Raw genomic sequence first — 23,713 nt, 5'->3', positions numbered from 1 at the left:
AGTTGCCTTAGATAGTTCCTCAAGACACGATTCCTCCACGTGGGGCCTTAAACCTCTTGGCCTACCACCCACACTTTAAAGCTCGGTGTAATGGCCTCTTAGACAACCTTTATGCGAGGCATCCCACGGTGTCACTCACTATAGGGGCTGCATGGTGTCACTCACTATAGGGGCTGCATGGTGTCACTCACCACACACAAACCACAATTAACCCCCACCACACCTTCTGCTTGTTTCACCTAATGATTAAACATGCTAACCTAACCTAACCTAACCTAACCTAACCTAACCTAACCTAACCTAACCTAACCTAATCTAACCTAACCTGACATAACCTAACCTAACATAACATAGTACTCCCGTTGCTACATACTATATAGTCCGTTGCCGCTTCTGTTGCTTCCATTATGCTATTCTTACTGTTATTACCGTTAAGAAGACTAAATATTCATACAGTATATAGTGAAGGAGGAGTTATATCGCTGCTGTAGGCGTGAGATAACACCTACTTGGAAGTTATCTTAGGAGAAACCTTTAATAACTCTTACTTATAAAACCGTATATAATGGCATTTCGCTACATTAGTTTTAAGTAAAGAGTATCGCTTAACGCATAACATTAAACGAGGAGTAAAACCAACACTACCAGGTCTAGTGTAGCGTTCAACATATATCCTCTACCACTCACCATTAACCAGGGGAAAAGTTAAAGAATGATGAGAGAGAGAGAGAGAGAGAGAGAGAGAGAGAGAGAGAGAGAGAGACTATCCCATCTTGCGTGAGCAGTAATGAGGTTGTTCAAGAGGCGGGTCGTACAGCGGCCGCTCTCTGTCATTAACGACCCTCCCTGTAACGAACCTTGAGATAACGACTTCCGCGCCGTTAAAATGTAAATTCAAATTTTCGAAAATTCCGTCAACGGACTAAAATAACGGACAGTACTGATGTAATAAGATTAAAATTGAGTTGATATCATCCATGCTATCAAGATTTAATTTAATATGATTCTTTTATTTGTGTTATACTGAGTAAATCATCTCTCATGTCCGAGAACTTGTGCTGCTCACTGTAAGCCGCCATGACAGGGGTGCCAACACATACTGAACACATTGTAACGCTGACATTATGTATCAGGAAGGTTAGGTTAGATTAGGTTAGGTTAGGTTAGATTAGGTTAGGTTAGGTTAGGTTAGGTTAGGTTGACTCCACTAAAGGTCTCAGAGTTTCAGTGTCTCTGGTGAGGAACTTGGCGACCAACACACTGTATTATGCTCGTGTTTCTCTAACTACGGCAGCCAGCTCAAGTGGATCTGATTATTCATAGAGACTGTCCGGGAACATCATATTTAATAATGTGTGAGTATTATAAAGCAGTAATAATAAATATGTAATACTCAGGATGTTCACAGGAGATCACACTGTCTACAGGGAGCAAAAAAGGTACAGATAGTCTTAAAGTAATCTTATAGTCCCTGTGTGTGTGTGTGTGTGTGTGTGTGTGTGTGTGTGTGTGTGTGTGTGTGTGTGTGTGTGTGTGTGTGTGTGATCAGGTCTACGTGCACCAGCTGCCAGTCACTACCTCACCAGAATAAACCTTTGTAATTATGCACTGTGATGGGTGCCAAGGTCCGGGCCACACTGCTGCGAGTCCCGTTGAATGGCACGACTATTACCATCACCTTATATAAGTACACTACTTAAGGTAATGGTTAATGATCGTTACCTTGAGGACCTAATTGTACAGTACCTCCAGGGTCGCGTACAGTAAGTCTTCACGGTGTAATTGGTGAAGCCGTCAGGTGTACCACTCAGGTAATTGTTGAGTGATTCACCTTCATCCTTTAGGCTATTGTGCCATTATCCACCCCTTACCCGCCTCCTGCCACCTACCCTCACCTGACACCTCCCTTCACCTGCCACCTCCCTTCACCTGCCTGCCTCCACCACCTCCCCCTGCTGCCCTCCCTGCCACCTCCCCTCAGCTGCCTCCTGCCACCTCCTCTTCACCTGCCACCTCCCTTCACCTGCCACCTCCCCTCAGTTGCCTCCTGCCACCTCCCCTCAGCTGCCTCCTGCCTCCCTTCACCTGCCACCTGCCTCCTCCCTCAGTTGCCTCCTACAACCTCCCCCAGCTGCCCCCTGCCACCTCCCCCACCTGCCTCCCTGCCACCCCCTCACCTGCCTCCTGCCACCTCCCTCAGCTGCCTCCTACCACCTCCCTTCACCTGCCTCCTGCCACCTCCCCAGCCTCCCCACCTCCTGCCACCTGCCTCCACCACCTCCCGCTCACCTGCCTCCTGCCACCTCCCTCAGCTGCCTCCTCAGCTGCCTCCTGCCACCTCCCCTCAGCTGCCTCCTGCCACCTCCCCTCAGCTGCCTCCTACCACCTTCCCTCAGCTGCCTCCTGCCACCTCCCCTCAGCTGCCTCCTACCACCTCCCTTCACCTGCCACCTGCCTCCTCATATGACAACATTTCCCCCCAACTTGTTCAACAGTCCCTCACAAGTTAGTCACTGTAGTTTAGACCCATAACTCATACATAAGTTACGTAAACACAAACATGACGGACTGTTTACCCTCGATGCACTGCAGGTCACGTGACGTCATCGCGATGGTGTGTACAGAAACAACAACAGATTCATCTTCAACAACCTATCGAGAGGCGCTAAGACTTAAATTTGAAATTCAGATATAAAGTGTAAAGTCAGTTCCCCTCCCCCCCCAAAAAAACACCGAACAGAGACGTTATTGAAAGTGGAAACAACCAACTTCGAGGCGGTTAAGATTTCAATTTCAATTCGAATTTCAAAATACAGCGTTCGTGGTAAAAAACGATGCATATAAATTATTGATTTAAACTGAACACGCTATTCTACGAAGCCGTTTGGGATTTAAATTCAAACTCGAGTCTTAGATATTTCATTTGTTTACAGAAATAATGTTTAAAGGTCAAACTTTGGACATAAAGGCGAAGAAACGAAGAGAATGGCTGACTAACGGAAACCTGGAGTGGTCTGACAGCAAGAGGTATTTCAGTCTAGGAAGTTCGGACGCTGAAATTTTGATCTGGAACATTTCATTCAAAGATGTTTTAACCACACACACACACACACACACACACACACACACACACACACACACACACACACACACACACACACACACACACACTACCACAAAAACTACCACAACCACTACCACCTATCATCATTATTGCCACTGACCAACCACCATCACCTACCACAAAAATCACCACCATCAACCACAATCCTTATCATTTACCACCACCTACTACCACCTAAGAGGAAGAGAAAAGGAGGTGTACTAAGAGACTAGGGAAGTTGATAGATGAGAGAGAAAGAGACAGCTGGTGAGGAGAGATTGGCGGTGAGACATAAAAGTTGTCGCTGAAATTAAGAGATATTACTGAGGTGAGGAAGAGATGAGAGACATTTAACTGAAGATAGAAGATGTAAGAGAGACACTAGGAGTTGATGAGAAATACGAGATGACCAGAGAGATAACTGCTGGGATGAAAGGAGATACTATTATAAATATTGAGCGATGGGAGATAGTTGTTTAAGGATGAGAGATGCAGATTAGTAAGAGACAGGTGATGAGAGATGTTAGGAAATGGAGATATATGAGGAATGGGCACTGAACCTTCCACGGTAAACTATTCTTTTCCTCCTTCCTCCTCACTGTCTCTTCCTTCCTCCATCCTTCCCACTAAATCTCCCTCCCTCCTCTCTACAAACTCCCTTCACTTCCTCCCCACACGCCCCCCCCATCACTTCCTTCACTAACTCCCCAACACCTCCTCTCCTCCCCACACGCCCCCCCCCATCCTCCCCGCACTTCACAATATCCACGCATCCACATCCCGCTCCCACCCCTCCTCACCACACCACAGCCCTCCCCCCCCCAGGTTCAGAGTGGCGGGAGGCGTCTCAAGGTATACATCACTTAACTGGAAGGCAGAAAATTTACCTGACGTAAGAGAGTTAAGCAAACAGTGTTGATTATAATACCTAGATGTTAAAGTAAATTATGATGGAGACCCCTCTTGATCTCAGGTATTTCCCAGGTATGTTTCAAGTCTTTCAGGTATATTAACACCTGTAACACCTGTAGCTCTTTTAATTAATGATTCACTTCATTCTAGAAACCTTTAAAAAAAATTGGGGGTAACATAACTTGACCACTTTAAATATAAATAAACAAAACAATCCTTGAATCTTTAAATAACATCTAATTAACCACTTACCGCAATTTCTACCCGCTGTAGTTTAAAATCTCATTAAGATTATTCATTTAAGTCTGATGCTTTAAATGTGAAGTATCAGCACTTGACCTTATAAAAACACCGCTCTAGATCCATCACATACATCAATTAAAGCTCTTGTACATACATCAACAACTTAAGCACGACGTTATATATCCTCAAGTAAGATGATTCACCCACTTGAGTGCCTCAGTATATATAATACCTTGAGTCTGGCGTCATTGCTCCTTGGTAGACCGAGTTTTAGTTCTATGTGCACCGTGGGGGGTGTTTGTACGTTCTTCATTAACTGAGGATTTTAAACTTAAGTTCATCTTGGGTATGTAAGGCCCTACTAGCATTTTTTCTTAAATATAAACTCATTATTTCGGGTTTAGTTGAAGATAATCAGATTTTAAAAAGTAGTTTATATTTACGAATGACTTTAACCCAACCTCAAGGAATGGAAAATTCAAAATCAAAGTCATTCTATTTAAACTACTGGTAATATAGTAAACGAATAAGACTCACAATGTCTCAGGTCTGGCTGCCGCTGTACAGTAGATCCAGGGTTCAGAAATTACACCTTCTGGAGCAAGAGTCTCGGCCCATGTTATTTGTTTACCACGAACCCAGTGTTTACCCCCGCCGCGTCTTGCTGTTTTTGGGTGTGCCTTCAGTGGTATTTCAGGCAGTTGGTGTTTTTTCAGAGGATGGAGGGGGAGGAAATGGGGGAGGCTGGCAATTTTCGCAGGTGATACATCTTAGTTAAGTCATATTTTGGAGGGATATACATCTTGTGGAATGATTTATTGGAGGTAATACGATATATTATTAAAGGGTGTTTTGCAACCGTACGTCTCTGGGGAAACTAATGTTCAGACAGACACACCCTTCGTTAAATCATTTTTGGGGAGAATGTATGCATCATTAATTCTTCCTTTTTGAGAACCACACACACACACACACACACACACACACACACACACACACACTGGCAATAGATATTAGAGCCCATGAATGAGTTTTATAAAAAAAAATAACTTAAATTACATTCATTCACTAACCTTTTTAAATTTACATAATGGAGGGTACCATACTAGATCCTTAATTATTTTTCTTGTCACGATACCTTCTTTTATACATATTGTGTGTGTGTGTGTGTGTGTGTGGAGGGGCGAGTAAGCTCTCTCTCATCACCCAGATAATATTCCTCACCACTACTTGTTTCTCACCACTTAGATTATCTCTCAGCACACAGCGTCCAAGCCTTACCACCACGAAGCACGTCCTGCCCCGCATACAAGCTCACGCACATGTAATCCCCGACCATTAGCGCCCCGCTCCGTCCTGATCCCGTCCCTGGCTCAGAAATTGATGCGTATTTGTTTTTTGGGGGTTTTATGGTGTTTATATTTTTGTTTATAGTTAAATCCTGGGCTCTGGGGGAGTGTTTGCTTATGTACTGAAACAAACGGATACTATTATGGTTTATTGAATGAAATATGAGTTTTTTGATAAGTGTTAAGATAAAGTTGTGTTAAGAAATTTTAGAGATACATTAGAGGACACACACATACTACAAACACACACACACACACACACTACAAACAAACACACACAAACACAAACGCTCCACCAGCAACACAAAAACGACACAGTTATGCCCACACAATCCCTCGGGGCTCTTAAGCTTACCAGTGTTTCAGCAAGTGAGATTTTTGTCCGACTCCCAACAACCTGCTGGGATAATAGGCTTGTGAACCTCCAGAGACATATACTTTAATATTAGCATCAGGAGTATTATTATAGTAACATCAGGAGTATTATTAGAGTAACATTCGGAGTATTATTATAGTAACATCAGGAGTATTATTATAGTAAATATCAGGAGTATTATTATAGTAACATCAGGAGTATTATTATAGTAACATTCGGAGTATAGTAAGGGTATAATACTTCAATATTGACACCAGGAATATTAAACCTCGGTCTTCTGGTTTCACGAGCCTTATACTTTTAGTCCATTCAAAATATATAATATGAGTCTTATACTATTATACTTTAAGCGTTTAAGGTCTCTTATGATTTAAGGATTATATATTTATTCTTCAATTCAGTCTCAGGAATCTTATAGTCTTGCCAGAGTCTCATGAGTCTTATACCATCCAGGAGTCTTATAGTCTTGTCAGAGTCTCATGAGTCTTATACTACAACCATTTAACCTTAAGTTTTATAGTTTTACCATTCAATTAGAAACAACAATAACTAAATCAATAACAATAACCTTAATGATAATAACAATAAGGCCTTGGGGATAATTACACAATAACAACAATAACATCAATAATCAATAACAACAATAACATCAATAACCAAAAACAACAATAACATCAATAACCAATAACAACAATAACATCAATAACAACAATAACATCACTAACATCAATAACAATAACAAAATACTTAAGCATAACACAAATGACCACCGTAAGTGAACCGTAATCATCTCTCAGCTGTTGGGAGAAGTACACAATAACAATAACAATAACACGAGCCAAATCAATAACAAACGACTATGTTCTCTCTAATCTGCTATAGGGATGGAATAAAAGGAACAGTTTTCTCTATAGGAACCTTCCCCATTAGGTAATCGGCTTAAGGAACAATTAAGCAAATGATAACGGCCAAGTTACCTTGAGCATATTGTTTCAAAGGGCAAGTGAGGGGGTGGGTGGGTAGGGGGATGGGGGAGGGGGAGAGTGGAGGGGGGTACTTTTGCCCGAGTGAAGTTATCAAGTCGGAGGTTGGACGTCAGAATCTCTCTCTCTCTCTCTCTCTCTCTCTCTCTCTCTCTCTCTCTCTCTCTCTCTCTCTCTCTCTCTCTATCCTTCCCTACAGTCATCCATCTATCTTTCGATCTGTGTGTGTGTGTGTGTGTTTCTCTGGGTGTGTGTATGCATGAGTGTATGTATGTAAATAAATATATATATGTGTTTGTATGTGTGCATGTGTGTCTGTAAATACATGTATGTGTATAAGCATGGGTGTGTGTGTGTGTGTGTGTGTGTGTAAAGAAGGATAAGAGACTACACAAACAAGAGAGACTGATGGAAGGGCAGACAGGCTGGCTGGGTGGGTGTATGTGAAGGAGACAGAGACAAGACGACACGACCAGCTGCCAGTGAGATGTTATGAAGACCTCAGATTAATGCCACTAAACTGAAGGTCAAGGGGTGATAGAAGGAGTGCAGTAGTGAAGTGAATGATAGAAGGAATGCAGTAGTGAAGTGAATGATAGAAAGAATGCAGTAGATGAGGGTTAAAGCGACCACAAGAGTCTGAAAGAAAACCAGAAGTTGAGAATGAAATGAAGGAAATGGTGAGAAAGAAGAAAGAAGAGAGATAGTTACAAGAATGAAAGTGGAGATGAGAGTAAGATGAGAAAATGGAAGAGAGAGGATGAGAGATAGGTAGGAGAGACGTAGAATGAGAAAATAACAAAGAAAGAGAGAGAGACAAGGAGATAGGTAAGAGAGAGATAGAGACAAACCTACAGACCTTGTTGAGGAGTTGGAGAAATTGAAAGTGTTAAATTAAAGGGAAATATGAAGAAATAGAAAGTGACAAATGATAAAGAAGTGAGACAGAGTGTAAGTGACGTGAAGAATGATTAGTTGCCAGAATTGGATGACACACACACACACACACACACACACACACACACACACACACACACACACACACTCATCCTTCTTACATTCATGATACTCAGTTTACGAATTACTCTATTGTCCATCCACATACCTAAACACCTATCCTATCCTAACCTAACCTAACCAACCACATATTCCCTATTCCCTATTCCTCTCCCTGCACACGGCTTACATCAGTTTCTCTTCCCACGTTCATTTATTACTTCTCCTCCTCCTCCGTATTTACCACATTTCCACCATTTATTTTTATCATCCATTCCCCCTCCCCATCTTTTGTGTTTCAATCACTAAGTTTTAAATACAGATGTTCAGATTTTCTCACAGATTATCTCTCTCTCTCTCTCTCTCTCTCTCTCTCTCTCTCTCTCTCTCTCTCTCTCTCACATTACACATCCTGGTATATGGAAATCTGGTGATGAATTCCGTATAATTTCAACTAAATGACCCAACACGCACCACAACACTCACCACACAGCCTGAGCGGAATGGTGTTGATAGTGATGGTTTGTGGTGATGGTGGTGGTAGTGAGAGCAGGGATGAAAGTGGGAGATTAGTTGTGGTAACTGTGGTGGTAATGTGGATGATAATGACGTGGTGATGGTGGTGGGAGATGAGATAATGATGGCGTTACAATGACGACGAGCCTTCTGGACACACACACACACACAAAATTGACCTATAGATAAAAATATAAAAAAACACATAATTCATTTAAACAAAACAAAAATAAACAAAAAATGTCACATAATGTCACATACGCTACAGCAGGCCAGAGTTCTCGATAAATGTAAATATTCTATCCTGTGAGGAGAACCCCGGGTCCAGGGAACATGTCGCCCCCCCTCTGACTAGAACCCTCGACCAGCAAGTGTCTTAAGTGCCTTACAGCCATGGGGGACCAGGCAGTCATCACATACTGGCTGGGACTCTTAGACCATCAAGTGGCCAAGTGGTAGTCTATAGTGGCCAATGCAAAGCCTGGCCAGGGCAGTTTCCCACCGCTTTGACATACTGTACTGAGGGTCAAATATGGCATCCCAACCAACCTGAACGACAGTGCATAAGGTCAACTGTAATCCCAGGATGTGTTTACCAATAAGGGCATGGTTGAAACACTGGCTGGAGAAGACACAGAAGCTCTTCTCACTGCCAAACACATTTACATATACCGGTACCCAGCAGAAACTTGTCTGACAGCGACGCCGCCCCATAAAGACGAGTCTCCCAGCATGTCAACAACTGTAGTTCCATAAGAGATAACTGAGACGAATGACAAAATTTCACTAACACACTGAGCTTTACACTCGGGATCTGTGTTCATCATTTACATGGTACGATACACCCAAAATATACATGTACATTATCTTCACCTGAAAAGACAATAAAATTTACATACATTTTACTGAAATAAAATCATAACCCTTACCTTTATCTGATATAAACTTTACATTTAAATAAAACAGAAAAAATACAGGTATATTAACTTCATCTGAAAAAAAGTTTCCATGTGTTGCAGTGAAATACATACGTATTTTATATGTAAATTAAAAACTACTTTTGTGTTACACTAAAAAAGACATGAACTTTAACGTCATGTATCATGAACTTCACATACTTGTATATGAACAGAATTAAATACATATGTACTTCATCCGCACCTGAAAAATGCATTTATATTGTACTAAAATACATAACCTTACCTCCACCTGCAAGACAAACACTACACTACCTTAAAAAAAACATTCTAAGTGTTAGTAAAATCTAGACATTATAACCAAACCTAACCTAACCTAACCTAACCCAACCTAACCTTGAAGCTATCATTGCTACAAGCCTTGATCTACCTCAGCACCTGCCATTACCACCGCTAGGTCTCCAGTACTGAACGGTCAGCAGTGTTAGTAAGAAACATGCAAAAAAATAAATAAATAAAATCTGCTCCCGGATAAAGCAAGGCTCAGTATCAAAAATTTATCCTCACTTTCTAACCAATGAATGATACCAGTGTGTTCATTCATTCCCTGTAGCTATTTATAACTTTAAATGGGCATATTTGGGCATATTTCAACACTGCCCCCAACCCAAGATAGTGATATATCCTGTCTCTAAAACCGCCAGTGTGTGTACTTACCTAATCCTGACGGCGCAACCTGTAAAGACATAAACCAGTGTTAGTTACCAGGATTTATCAAGACTATTACATAAACTCTTGTATAAATATAATTCTTTAAGACTATCACCATGATAAAAGAAAGAAATTATTCCCTCGAGCACATCTCAGGTACTAAAGTCCTTCCTTCGTGAAAATAGTGTAACACATCATTGATAGGTTGTTAAGATGTGGTCCTTCTCCCGTTACTCACTGCTAGTAAACTGTCCCCTGGAGTAAACAGTCTCATATTGCTAGTGAAGAGAGGAGGAGCGAGGCATGTACACACACACATATGTCTACAACAGCGTCATATCCACGATGCCTGTGAGGAAGATGACCTGAAGTGAAGAAAGTTTACATTTTTTTATGGATTTTCTGAATATTAAAGAGAACTGTAGGAAGGTTAGGTTAGGTTAGGTCATCCGTTTCTCAGTCTAACAGAAACTTTGTCTCTTCCTTCTTCCCTCCTCTCTCTCCCTTTCCTCCACATTTCCTCTATCACTTCTCTTTCCTCCCTTCTTTCCCTCCCACCACTTACTTCCTGTTCACTCATTCACCCCTCCTCTCCCTCCCTCCGTTTCCCACCTAAGCCCCTCTCCCTACCCTCCCTCCACCATCCCCCTATCACTTCTCCCTCCCCTCCTACCCCCACCCCCTCAACCACCTTCCCCGGTAAAGTTGCAGAATATGTTAAGTTTTGTGGTGGCGACGACGTCCTATTTCCATAATAATTCTCAGGGCGGACCACAAAAAAATCAGCCACGTATCGTGATTGGTCGATTGAATGAGCCGGGGGAAGAAGGTGCTATGCATCCCAAATTCTCCAATGTGGAAATTTTCGTTCTCGTTCCTTAAAGATAAGTTGTTCTTTTAGTGTTTTGTTTTGGTTTTGAGAAAGAGGGGAGGTGGGACGGGAGAGGGGGGGAGGGTGCTAGCCGGGGATGGAGGAGGGGATGTGTGTCAGCCAGGGAGGGAGGGGGTGCGTGTCAGGCCAGGAGAGAGGGGGGGTGTGTCAGCCAGGAGAGGGAGGGGGTGTGTGCTGTCAGGGAGGGAGGGAGGGGTGTGTGACTGCTTGCGGGAGGGGGATTGTTAGAGCCGAGGGGGGATGGGGGATAAAAGGCATCACTATGAAAGTTAAATAAGGTTTTGAATTATTCAGGAATCTTACCGATAAGTTTAAAATAGTGTGTGTGTGTGTGTGTGTGTGTGTGTGTGTGTGTGTGTGTGTGTGTGTGTGTGTGTGTGTGTGTGTGTGTGTGTGTGTGTGTGTGTGTGTGTGTGTGTGTGTGTGTGTGTGTGTGTGTTGGGGGGGATGATTATGTAGGAAATGAGTTTGAGAGAGTTAGTGACAAAGAGTTTGGCTACTGTAGGAAGATAAAATATAAAGATGACATTACTATTTTATATATATATATATATATATATATATATATATATATATATATATATATATATATATATATATATATATTCTTATACAGGTATATACACCTAACTGAAACAACGACTTATTTACAACATTTTGTTAATCCTCGTAAGGAGATAAAAGAAGCTAAAATATATCACAGTAAATCTCCTCAGCACAGAAGTTGTGTTTCCCCAAGACTGAGATAAAAAAACTCGGTAATCAGATTATGGCACCATCCTCGTCAGTCTACCGGGAGTGATATAAAACCATCCATGTACAGCTCACAACACTAGACAGATAATAATTATGATACAAACAGACATTAATAACGATAGACAATAATTATGATACAAAACGCAAATCCACAACAGCGATATATATACTTTATTTGAAATCCTAATTACCCTAAGTTATTCCTAAAGGTATAGTTGCTAATGACAGGTATTCAGGTGATGATCTATGATTAATAAATGATAATAACCCCACCATCCATTTATTGAAGTCGTAAGATAATTAACAAAATGAATTGACTGAGTTATATGGATAAGTGTAATGTCTTTAAAACTCCAAATGTACCAGTATGGTTAAACCCCACTTCTGAGAATCTGTCCAAAGTGGTAATGAGGGCGACTCCACGCTGGCCGGCAACTGTCACTATACTACACAAGAGATCCGGCAAGGGGATGGGTGGAGGGAGGGAGGGATGGGTGGAGGGAGGAGGATGGTGGAGGAGGGAGGGATGGTGGAGGGAGGGAGGGAGGGTGGGAGGGAGGGAGGGATGGGTGGAGGGAGGGAGGGATGGGTGGAGGAGGGAGGATGGGGTAAGGGAGGGAGGAGGGATGGGTGGAGGGAGGGAAGGAAGGGATGGAAGTGGGAAGGGAAGGGGATGGGAGTGGGTGAAGGGTAGGGTTGAAGAGGGAGGAAGTTTTTGAGAATCGTAGCCAAAGACACGGAAAAGACGGTCCCTGTACATGGAACATCAGTCATACCCAGGAGGGAGAGGCGGGTTGATAAAGTGTAGGCATGTAAACAATGAGTGGAAACAGTGTAAAAGTGTCTCTTACGGCGGGACAAGTGGTGTTGTGTTGGGTGCCAGAGTGCCAGGAACAAGTGGTACTGTGTTGGGTGTCAGTGCCAGAGTGCCGGAAGAATGGACGCCTTGCTTGAAAGAGTAAGAGATAGAACTGAGATAAAGAGATGTTGATAAGAGAGAGAGAGAGAGAGAGAGAGAGAGAGAGAGAGAGAGAGAGAGAGAGAGAGAGAGAGAGAGAGAGAGAGAGACTTTCACACTACTACACACACACACACACACACACACACACACACACACACACACACACACACACACACACACACACACTAATTGTTAATAAAAACTCCAAGATACGACGTTTCAAGACAACAGAGGCACTTAGAGACAAAGAACGTTTTTAACTCTGATTTATGCCCTCAGGATACTCTCCTTTATAACCAGTTTAACAGACACGCTAAACACCCATAACTTTTACTACTAAACAACTACCATATATTTTTCGTAAACTATTATATGAATTTTCTTCCTTGTATCTGTATCATTAATTATCTTCGTTGTCTTTACTGTTTCCATTAAAGTCAGTCTTCATAATTTATAAATGTTCTTATATTTCCGTGTGTTCTATCTAACTATTTATGAAAGGCAACTCTTAGATATTTCTTTAATTTTGTCAACTCACATCAAAAGACAGAAAATATTATACCAACGCAGTTCGACGCCCGCTGACCGACATCCCTAAGTTGGGAGTAACAAAGCGTATCAGTGTGTTGGTCGGCAGCGATATATTGTGGTTTTATTATTAGCGTCTGTCTCTTAAGGAGTGCGGTGGCTGAAGGGACAGAGCACTCACCTCTTGTCCTAAGGTACGCCGGTTCACACCCTGGGCACCCTCTGTTTACCTTATTATGAATGGGTATCGAACTTTACTGTTTGGGAAGTGTAGGTGATCGAGTGCAGTGAATCCTTTTAATGTTGGGTTTTAATTTCCAAGTTGAGGTTTAGGTTATAATCAACCTTTACAAGTATAGTTTTTGACCTTTATTTAAATGCTATCATCCCAATATTAACGAGACGATGACACAACATTCACTGGGTCTTGGTGACACAGGTGAAACTTAGGAAAAACCTCGACTTTATTAACGAAATGTTTGATAATAAGACAAAAGCCTTTTCATTTCAGTAAGATAACAAAGACACTTAAAAATAATACACAAAAATAAACTTGACGAAAACATTACTAACCTAACCTAACCTAACTTAACCCAATCTAAGTTAACCTAAACCTAACTTAACCCAATCTAACCTAACCTAATCTAACCAGAAGTTTCATTATAAAAGTGTAAAGGTTTTGAGAAAGATAGAACATTACTCATCCAGAACAGGTATTATAAATCAGCGTGAGGAGACGTCATATATCTTGGTCATTATACTGGAGATATACTGAATAACTTGTACACTAAATTTTACGCGTCTTTCAGAGAGATTCAAGAATGTGTCAGCTAAAACTTACGTCATAATTCTTAAGTAATAATTCTTATATCATCTTCCTTACATCATCATTCTTACGTCATCATTCTTACGTCATCATTCTTATGCCATCATTCTTACGCCATCATTCTTACTGAGCAGTGTGGCCCTAGACGGCGGATCATGCCTGTGTAAGATCAACATATTTAAGTGGGGAAATAAAACCTCCTCTGAAGCACCACATAGCTTTACTTTATAAACAGATCATTGGTGTTGTTATGACCACCCAGTCTCCTCGTTACACCTGATGGGGCTCCTAAGTATCTTATTAAACACTAAGTGACTCCGGGACATAACTTTGCTTCTATTAAACAATTTTCAACCTTAATTACGTTATAGCCTTAATTAATCATCTTCTCCTGGGCCTGACGCCGTGGTGCTTCTCTCTCTCTCAGCAGAAAAATACATACATACATACATACATACATACATACATACATCAAAGATAATAATCAATAGAATTTTGATCATTATTTTCTATCATTCTCTAAATCTAATTCTAATATAACTGTAAATAAACAAAACTTTGGTATTATGTGGTATTATTTTAAGGCACACGAAGAGTTCTTACAGTGATGGTGTGTTCTCTAGTGGGGTGAGTGGCAGACAAACTCACACGTCCTGTCACTAGTATATCGATGACTGACAGAGAAACAGACAGACTACAACGACCAGGGAATAAATCAATGACACCACTACTATCACCAGCATCATACACCATACACCACCATCATCACTATCACCACCAACACCATCATCACTATCACCACCAACACCATCACTATCACCACCAACACCATCATCACTATCACCACCAACACCATCATCACTATCACCACCAACACCATCATCACCACTAGCACTACCATCATACACCATCATCATCATCACTATCACCACCAACACCATCATCACTATCACCACCCTCACCATCATCACCACTAGCACTACCATCATACACCACCATCATCACTATCACCACCCTCACCATCATCACCACTAGCACTACCATCATACACCATCACCACCCTCAACATCACCACTATCATCACCATACACCATGCTGGACGTCTCCCGCCAAAGTTTGAGAAACAGTGAATGAGTCGGGCGGAGTTTGTTGGTGAGTGATGAGTCTAGTTCCTTCCTCTGGCGCTGCTGGCTGGCCCTCTCCTGTCCTTGAGTGTCAGGTTTTAGGTCGGCCCTTGAGTGTGTGGTCTTAGTCGAGCCTTGAGTGTGTGGTCTTAGGGTTGGCCCTTGAGTGTGTGGTCTTAGATCGAGCCTTGAGTGTGTGGTCTTAGGGTTGGCCCTTGAGTGTGTGGTCTTAGATCGAGCCTTGAGTGTGAGGTCTTAGTGTTGTCTTTGAGTGTGTGGTCTTAATAGGTCCGTGTATAGTCATGGAATCTCTCTCTCTCTCTCTCTCTCTCTCTCTCTCTCTCTCTCTCTCTCTCTCTCTCTCTCTCTCTCTCACATCCCTTACCCCATATACCAGTGAGAAAACATCACAGATAAGTCTACATAATGATCCATATTTTTCAGCAGTAATTCACCTACAGATTGAAAGTACAGAATATAAATCAAATAAACAATATCTTTAATTCCACATTTAACATTTTATATCGTCAGAAAAAATAATAAAGTTAACGAAGCGGAATACATCTCTGGAACACATTTTGGTTATATTCTATTCATTGTGGGTCAGACTTTAACAATTTAAACAACGGGTTAAAAAGCTACCTCCTCTGACCTGGTTAATGACTGTAATTTATTCATTAGTGGAGAGAAAAAAGTCATTATTCTCCCAGATTACACCTTAGGTATTTAACTCTTAAAGTAAATTGCTAATGGTCAGTTAGCGCTTAAATTTATGAAGCAATTGTGGTCAGGTTTATGTGAATTACCTGACGACATTGACACACACACATTGACACACACACCTGTAATCAAGCATGAGTCACTGGATATATTACAGGTGTATTCAGGTAGCCTCCGTGGTGCCGGGTCACCAGTGTGTGTGTGTGTGTGTCTACCAAACCTTCATCAACACCGTGACTCCTGGGCTAAAACCCACCTTTGCTGGACATTTCCTCAACATCACCGGTACGAGCAATCAGCGCGCTGGTGGGCATCACCATTCACCACCTTTTTAGTACCCTAGAGACCATTTTCTTTTTGTCCTCTTCCTCTCTCACCACACCGTCAACTAACTTCCTTATTTTCCTCCCATTTTCCCTCAATACCCCCACCATTTCCCCCTACCCCCCCACCTTACCTCAGCACTTCTCGACACAGACAAGATTTTTCTCCCAATTTTTATTCTCCTGATGGTCTGGTTGGCTCGGTGAGGGGGATGAGGGGGTTGAGAGGGGTGAGGGGGGTGACTATGATATCCCCCCTCCTCCCCCTTCCTCCCCCCTCCTTCTTCTCCTTAATGAATATGATGGTCCTTTACAGTAATGGGGGAACTTTAGGTTGTCCAGAACTTCTCCAAATATCCGTTCGTCAAATAGCCCACCTTCCCACCCACCCACTCTCTCACCCACTCATCCTCTACCCCCATTCATTCACCCACCATCTGCCCCACCCACCAACCCATCCTCTCACCATCACTACCCATTTCTCCTCACTAGAGAATTATGAGAAGAGTATCCAACTAACACACACACACACACACACACACACACACACACACACACACACACACACACCCCTAAGATTCAACTCCGGGAGGTAATGGCCAAAATGACATTAATATTAACGCTGAATTTCACACACACACACAGACACGTTAGCACCGACATAATCTGTAGTGAGGACCAGAATAGTTTATATTATACGCTTAACTTAACCTAACCTAACCTAACCTAACGTAACCTAACCTAACCTAACCTTAACCTAACCTAACCTAACCACTATAATGTTCCTGCAAATGTTCTCTCGTCCCAAATTACGGACAAGAGAAAAGAAAACACAAAACACAATGGGCGAAAGTTTGGAGAATTGTGAGTGTGGAGATTATTGTACCGTACACCCGACGCGGTGATAGTGATGGTGGTGATGATGAATGATGATGATGGTGATGATGATGATGATGATGGTGATGATGATGATGATGGTGATGATGGTGGTGATGATGATGATGATGATGATGATGATGATGAGGAGGAGGAGGAGGAGGAGGATGAATGATGATAAATAATGAATGATGATGATGATGATGATGATGATGATAATGAGGATGATGATGATGATGAGGAGGATGATGATGATGGTGGTGGTGATGATGGTGATGATGGTGATGGCGGGATGGTGATGATGGTGGATGATGATGATGATGGATGGAGGAGAGGATGATGATGATGGTGGTGGTGATGATGGTGATGATGGTGATGGTGATGGTGATGATGGTGATGATGATGATGATGATGAGGAGGAGGATGATGATGATGGTGGTGGTGATGATGGTGATGATGGTGATGGTGATGGTGAGATGGTGATGATGATGATGATGGATGATGAGGAGGCAGGAGGAGGAGGAGGAGGAGGAGGAGGAGGAGCTAGAGATAAAAGACAATGGGAGGAGAAGGAGAAGCAGGCAAGAAGAGAGAGAGAGAGAGAGAGAGAGAGAGAGAGAGAGAGAGAGAGAGAGAGAGAGAGAGAGAGAGAGAGAGAGAGAGAGTGAGACATCAATTAAAGCATCCAAGAGAGAGAGACCATCCCGGACAAAGCCATATATTCTAAAACTCGTGACCCAGAACAAAAACAACCTGATCGGAGCTAACCCTTCCTTCCCACGCCATCCCACGCCCCTACACGCCTCCCTCATACCCCCACACGTCCCTCACGCCCATACACGCTCCTCCTACGCCCCCACACGCCCACGTCCTCGCTGTGGTGGAGACGAGGAGGACGCACGTCATAGATAACAAGTCTCAGTCTCTTAACTGACAGGTCATAGGTCAAGGTTACGTGTGATTCTGGGTCAAGGTTAATGGTTTGTATCCACACACACACACACACACACACACACACACACACACACACACCTGCCTCTCCACCACTCTCCCTCACTCCCTCTCACTTTCCTCCCTCATAAAAGAGTCATTAGAGGAAAAATATATTACAATTCTCGTCATCAGGTCTTCATATTTTTCCTCGTATTTCTTTTAAAATTTCAAATTGAATTGTGAACGACTTTAATAATACTCAACTAATGACGGAGAAAAAAAAGAACTTCAAAGAGGAGCCATAATAGATGTTGACAGTCTCTCTCAAGGGCTATATATGATCTGAGGAAGTATAATGAAATGATAGTCACCATTTTTATCTCGAAAGTAATAACTGAATTGTAATATTTAAGCCATTCCTGTAATATTGTAAAGTTCATTAATATAAACTTTAACAACATCATCATCCAAGCGTCGCACACCATAAGCTTTATCATGACACACTTGGTCAAAACTCTAGATAAAAGTTTTTTTTTAAGTTAAAAATCATGTTCAATGTCAACCCCTATACGTTGGTGATGAACAGTTGGCAACCGTTTATGGAAGTGGTGGTGGTGGTGGTGGTGGTGGTGGTGGTGGCGGTGGTGGTGGCGGTGGCGGTGGTGGTGGTGGCGGTGGTGGGTGGTGGCGGTGGTGGTAGTGGTGGTGGCAGTGGTGGTGGTGGTGGTGGTGGTGGTGGTGGTGGTGGTGGTGGTGGTGGCTGGTGGTGGTGGTGGTGGTGGTGGCGGTGGTGATGGTGGTGGTGGTGGGTGCGCGGTGGTGGTGTGCGGTGGTGGTGGTGGTGGTGGCGGCGGGTGCGGCGGCGGTGGTGGTGGTGGTGGTGGTGATGGTGGTGGTGGTGGTGGTGGTGGTGGTGGTGGTGGCGGTGGTGGTGGTGGTGGTGGTGGTGGTGGTGGTGGTGGTGGTGGTGGTGGTGGTGGGTGTGGGTGGTGGGTGGTGGTGGTGGTGGTGGTGGGTGGTGGATGGTGGTGGTGGTGGTGGTGGAAGTGGTGGTGGTGGCGGTGGTGGTGGTGGTGGTGGTGGTGGTGGTGGTGGCGGTGGTGGTGGTGGTGATGGTGGTGGTGGTGGTGGTGGTGGTGGTGGTGGTGGTGGCGGCGGTGGTGGTGGTGGTGGTGGTGATGGTGGTGGTGGTGGCGGTGGCGGTGGCGGTGGTGGTGGTGGTGGTGGCAGGTGGTGGTGGCGGTGGTGGTGGTGGCTGGTGGTGGTGGTGGTGGTGGCGGTGGCGGTGGTGGTGGTGGCGGTGTGGTGGTGGTGGTGGTGATGGGTGGTGGTGGTGGTGGTGGTGGTGGCGGTGGTGGTGGCGGTGGTGGTGGTGGTGGTGGCGGTGGTGGTGGTGGTGGTGGTGGCGGGTGGTGGCGGTGGTGGTGGTGACAGGTGGTGGTGGTGGTGGTGGTGGTGGTGGTGGTGGCGGTGGTGGTGGTGGTGGTGGTGGTGATGGTGGTGGTGGTGGCGGTGGCGGTGGTGGTGGTGGTGGTGGTGGTGGTGGTGGTGGTGGTGGTGGCGGTGGTGGTGGTGGTGTGCGGTGGTGGTGGTGGTGGCGGTGGTGGTGGTGGTGGTGGCGGTGGTGGTAGGGGGGGGAGGAGTCAGAGGTCCACCAGCATTAATATCACCACAAATTTATCACAGTCTCTCCTATTCAAAACTCGTTGAGGCAGTGTCGGTGAGGAGCAACACTCACCAGTATCACCAGTATCGGCCAACGGGAACATCTGGGATTCCTATGGCTTTAGTGTTCAGTTTTCATCTAGTATAGCCTTTGTCTACCCAAACTCAAATATACTCGGTACAATCACTGTGCGGAGCTTCCTGCCACACACTGTTTTTACTACAGTCTATAAACGCCATCAGTTCAAAACCTCCTTCTTCAAATACATAATCTTCAGTGCTTGACAACAGGACGCCTTGGTGAATATATTTAACGACGGCACATGTTTGACCTCCCGTGTTGTTTATTGCATGAGTAAAAATATGGTATCCATGCAGTATAATAAGTACGATGCCCGAGTGGATACAACACTCATCTCCCATCGTGAGGGACGCTGGTTCGCTTCCTGTCCATCAAGTTGTAAATGTGTACCTAACTTTACAGTTGTGGAAGTGAAGGTGATCGAGTACAGTGTCAGTCACTCTGCCTACTTGTGTACCGAAGGTTTAGTATGCAGTGAGCTGTATCAACACTCTCCCGGGACTTCATGTCTATAGAACCCGCTGTCACTTCCACTAGAGTATATTGTGGCATCTAAACAACTTTCTGGGGTGAGATACACATGAGAGGAAGGCAGAGAGAGAACAACAAAGATCAATAACTAATCAGAGAAAAATGTCGATCTCAGAGACCCCCTCCCGAGGCTCTCCACCTTATATCTCCAACAAGCACAAGACACACGACAATAACACCAGTATACACACTTCCAAGAGAAAAAATTGGACTTATTGCCTTCGAAAATATTTCATCAACCAGGCTAAATTGCCATGCGGGCCGTCACTAGGGAAATACCTGTCTGATAGTGGCGTTAAAGACACACGTTCCCACGGACTAAGCTGCATCGCCCATGGAATCGACCCAACCTACTATAGACACCAACCACGATTATTTCACAGTATGACGGCGGGTCCTCGTGCTTGAGTCTAGAGAACACAGAGCAAGTTGAGGTTGGTTATTGTTATAGCCCATCAATAGACTCGTGGACAATGAGAAGTTTTCTATTCTAAAGTGTCGAGGTAGTGGTGATGGTAGTAGTGGTGGTGGTGGTAGTAATAGAGGTGATAGTGGTTGCTGTTGTTGTTGTGATAATGGTTGTAATGGTGGTTGTTGTTCTTGTGATGATGGTGGTTATGTCTATGTCTGTGATGATGTTGATGGTGAGTGTACACATAGCAGTGGCACTCATGGTGGTGGAACTGTTGGTGGGGGTCAAACAGAGGTCCACCCACTCTGGCACCCGGGACAACAGGGGCGACAGAGGATGGCACCGCCCCTCACCCCACTCCCATCTCCTCCCCCCCCACCCACCCCCAGCCCACACCGCCCACGTTGGCTCTGTGACCCTTCCTATCGATTTGTTCCCCATACTCATGTTCGTCACCCTCACACACTCATGGGCATCACCCTCACACACTCATGGGTATCACCCTCACACACTCATCATCATCCTCACGCACTTATCATCATCACCTTCACGCACTTATCATCATCACCTTGACACCATCACCCTCACACACTCATCATCATCCTCACGCACTCATCATCATCATCACCTTCACGCACTTATCATCACCTTGACACCCTCATCATTACCATCCTCACGCACTCATTATAATCTCTCTCTCTCTCTCTCTCTCTCTCTCTCTCGTTAACACACACACACACACATTAACCCATAAAGACCAACTATTTAGACCAAGACTAATATACATAATTCGAACAATTGTTATCGCAAATTAAATTCAGTCAGGTGTTATCAACTTGGGCTGGCAGTGATTCTGGAGGCGGTAAGTATGCAAGCCCAGCAACACGGCCTTGTAAAATGTGTAAAGTATTTGGCCAATGTTTACAATCAGTGATGACGTGTTAGGTGTGGTGCATGGCGAGTGTTGGTGGAAATATAATAAGAGGGGTCCAAATTTATTAGAGAAAGAAAGAGAGAGAGAGAGAAAGAAAGAAAGAAAGAAAGAAATCCATACTATTTAAAGAAAGATGGAAAGATGAGTAAATGTAAAAAGAAGAAAGGAAAGGATTGGGTTTGATCTTAAGCCATATAATAAGATTGTGGTTTAATGGTAAAGAAGTAGAGATGATCACCATGATACAAGCACAGAGTAACGCCGGATTAAACTGATTTTCGATTTGCATTCAGGAAATCAGGTGTGGTGTGGTGTGGTGTGGTGTAGAGAGGTATAGGTGTGGTGTGGTGTGGGGTGGTGTGGGTGGGGGGGGTGGGGTGGTGTAGAGAGGTATGTGGTGTGGTGTGGTGTGGTGTGGTGTGGGGTGGGGTGGTGTGGGGTGGTGTAGAGAGGTATAGGTGTGGTGTGGTGTGGTGTGGTGTGGTGAGTGGCGGGTCGTTGATGTCTGGCGTCAGAACATCCCGTGAGACAGCAGTGGCGGCCTCACCCCCTATGGGAGGAGGAAGACCAGCCAGCAAGCCATACAGTCATTCCATTAACTGTTGACTGTTTTATCTCTAGCCTCGTGACTGACTACCCTAATAATTATAACTGTAGCAGATGTAAAAACACTGACTTGTTAACACAGCGATCAGAAACCAAAAAAAAATGAAAAGTTAACTCGGGAACTGATGGCTGTATCATATTGACAATGGTATTAAAACTCCTGCAGGATTTATGAACTGTATCGTCCATTAACACGAGTTCATAATCCTCCTGGCAGAAGTTTCATCCTTTATAACGTGTCCACCATTAACACCTCTCGTCAACCTGCCGTTTTTCTTCTTCCTCGTTCAACATTAAGGCCACATCACCGGAGCTTTGTTCATCGTCTTCTCAATTATAATGTTACTCTAAGTTAATGTGTGTGTGTGTGTGTGTGTGTGTGTGTGTGTGTGTGTGTGTGTGTGTGTGTGTGTGTTGTGTGCTGGTCCCATGATGAGTGAAGTTACAACGTTGCCTTTGGCTGTTAGTGAGACAGGTGGGAGGTAGTGTAGTGGATAACAACGATGGTGGTAGTGGTGGGTCAAGCAGTGTGGTAGTATGTGGGTGGCAGGAAGCAGGTGATAGTGCGTGGGTGGCAGCATATGTGTGGGTGGCAGTGTGTGACTGGCAGTACGTGGGTGGTAGCATGTGTGTGTGGCTGGCAGTACGTGGATAGCAGTGTGTGGGTGGCAGGAGTGTAATACTGAGAAGGGAGTGAGGGTGGCGGGAGGCCTGGTGTCACGCGAAGAGGAAGGAGTAATTGAGAATTATGTGACAGGAGGCACTGTCATAAGTATCCTGGACTGTCACTCCCTAGTAAAATATGACGATGAGAAGCAATAATGAACCCCGTGTGTGTGTGTGTGTGTGTGTTGTAACCTTCACTACTGGTGGGAAGTGACCCATCAGATGTTTCTGTGTGACAACTTGACCCACCACCACTTGCACCATAACCTAACCTAACCTAACCCAGCAGCCACCCCACACCCCCTACACACACACAGCAAACACACACACATACATTACCACACACATCGTCCTCACATACAAACATACACATACCACACCACCCCCCAAAAATACACACTCACCCTGCACCACCCACCCACCACCACCACCCTACCTCACCCACCCACTCACCTCTCTGGATAATCGACGCTTGAATCCCCATGACTGACACAAGCCAATCAGAACCTCCCTTGACTGACATCACCCAATCGGAATCTCCCATAACGTTCGTACACATGAGCGCATTAGAGTTTACATGATCAATAGACCGGATGCGTCAATCTCGACAGCATATCATATCTGTCAGAGCGAGTTGATGTAATTTAGTGGAAAATGAACCGATTGAGAGTGTGTAGTGGAGGGCCCAAAGTTCACTGTTAACCAATCCAGCACTGCTCTTCCTTCACCAGTGTAGTGATTAGAAAGATTAGATAGAGAATGTTATCAAAAT

General features: G+C 44.1%; 1 protein-coding gene across 1 annotated transcript in view; it reads right to left on the bottom strand.

The window, feature by feature from the left end:
- Window positions 1–23,713, bottom strand: part of LOC121870460 (biorientation of chromosomes in cell division protein 1-like 1) — a 52,090-nt gene that overhangs the window by 5,586 nt on the left and 22,791 nt on the right. The window contains exons 5-7 of the mRNA XM_042372283.1: window positions 10,113–10,131; window positions 9,028–9,127; window positions 4,268–4,282 (exon numbers count right to left, since the gene is read on the bottom strand). Of these exons, the coding sequence (XP_042228217.1) occupies window positions 4,268–4,282; window positions 9,028–9,127; window positions 10,113–10,131 (134 nt within the window). The remainder of the gene's footprint in view (window positions 1–4,267; window positions 4,283–9,027; window positions 9,128–10,112; window positions 10,132–23,713) is intronic.

This window comes from Homarus americanus, unplaced genomic scaffold (genome assembly GCF_018991925.1).
Source record: "Homarus americanus isolate GMGI-L3 unplaced genomic scaffold, GMGI_Hamer_2.0 scaffold8584, whole genome shotgun sequence".
In the NCBI taxonomy this organism is placed as follows: domain Eukaryota; kingdom Metazoa; phylum Arthropoda; class Malacostraca; order Decapoda; family Nephropidae; genus Homarus; species Homarus americanus.
The sequence above is the reverse complement of the archived record's forward strand: the minus strand, read 5'-3'. Positions and strand labels throughout refer to the sequence as shown.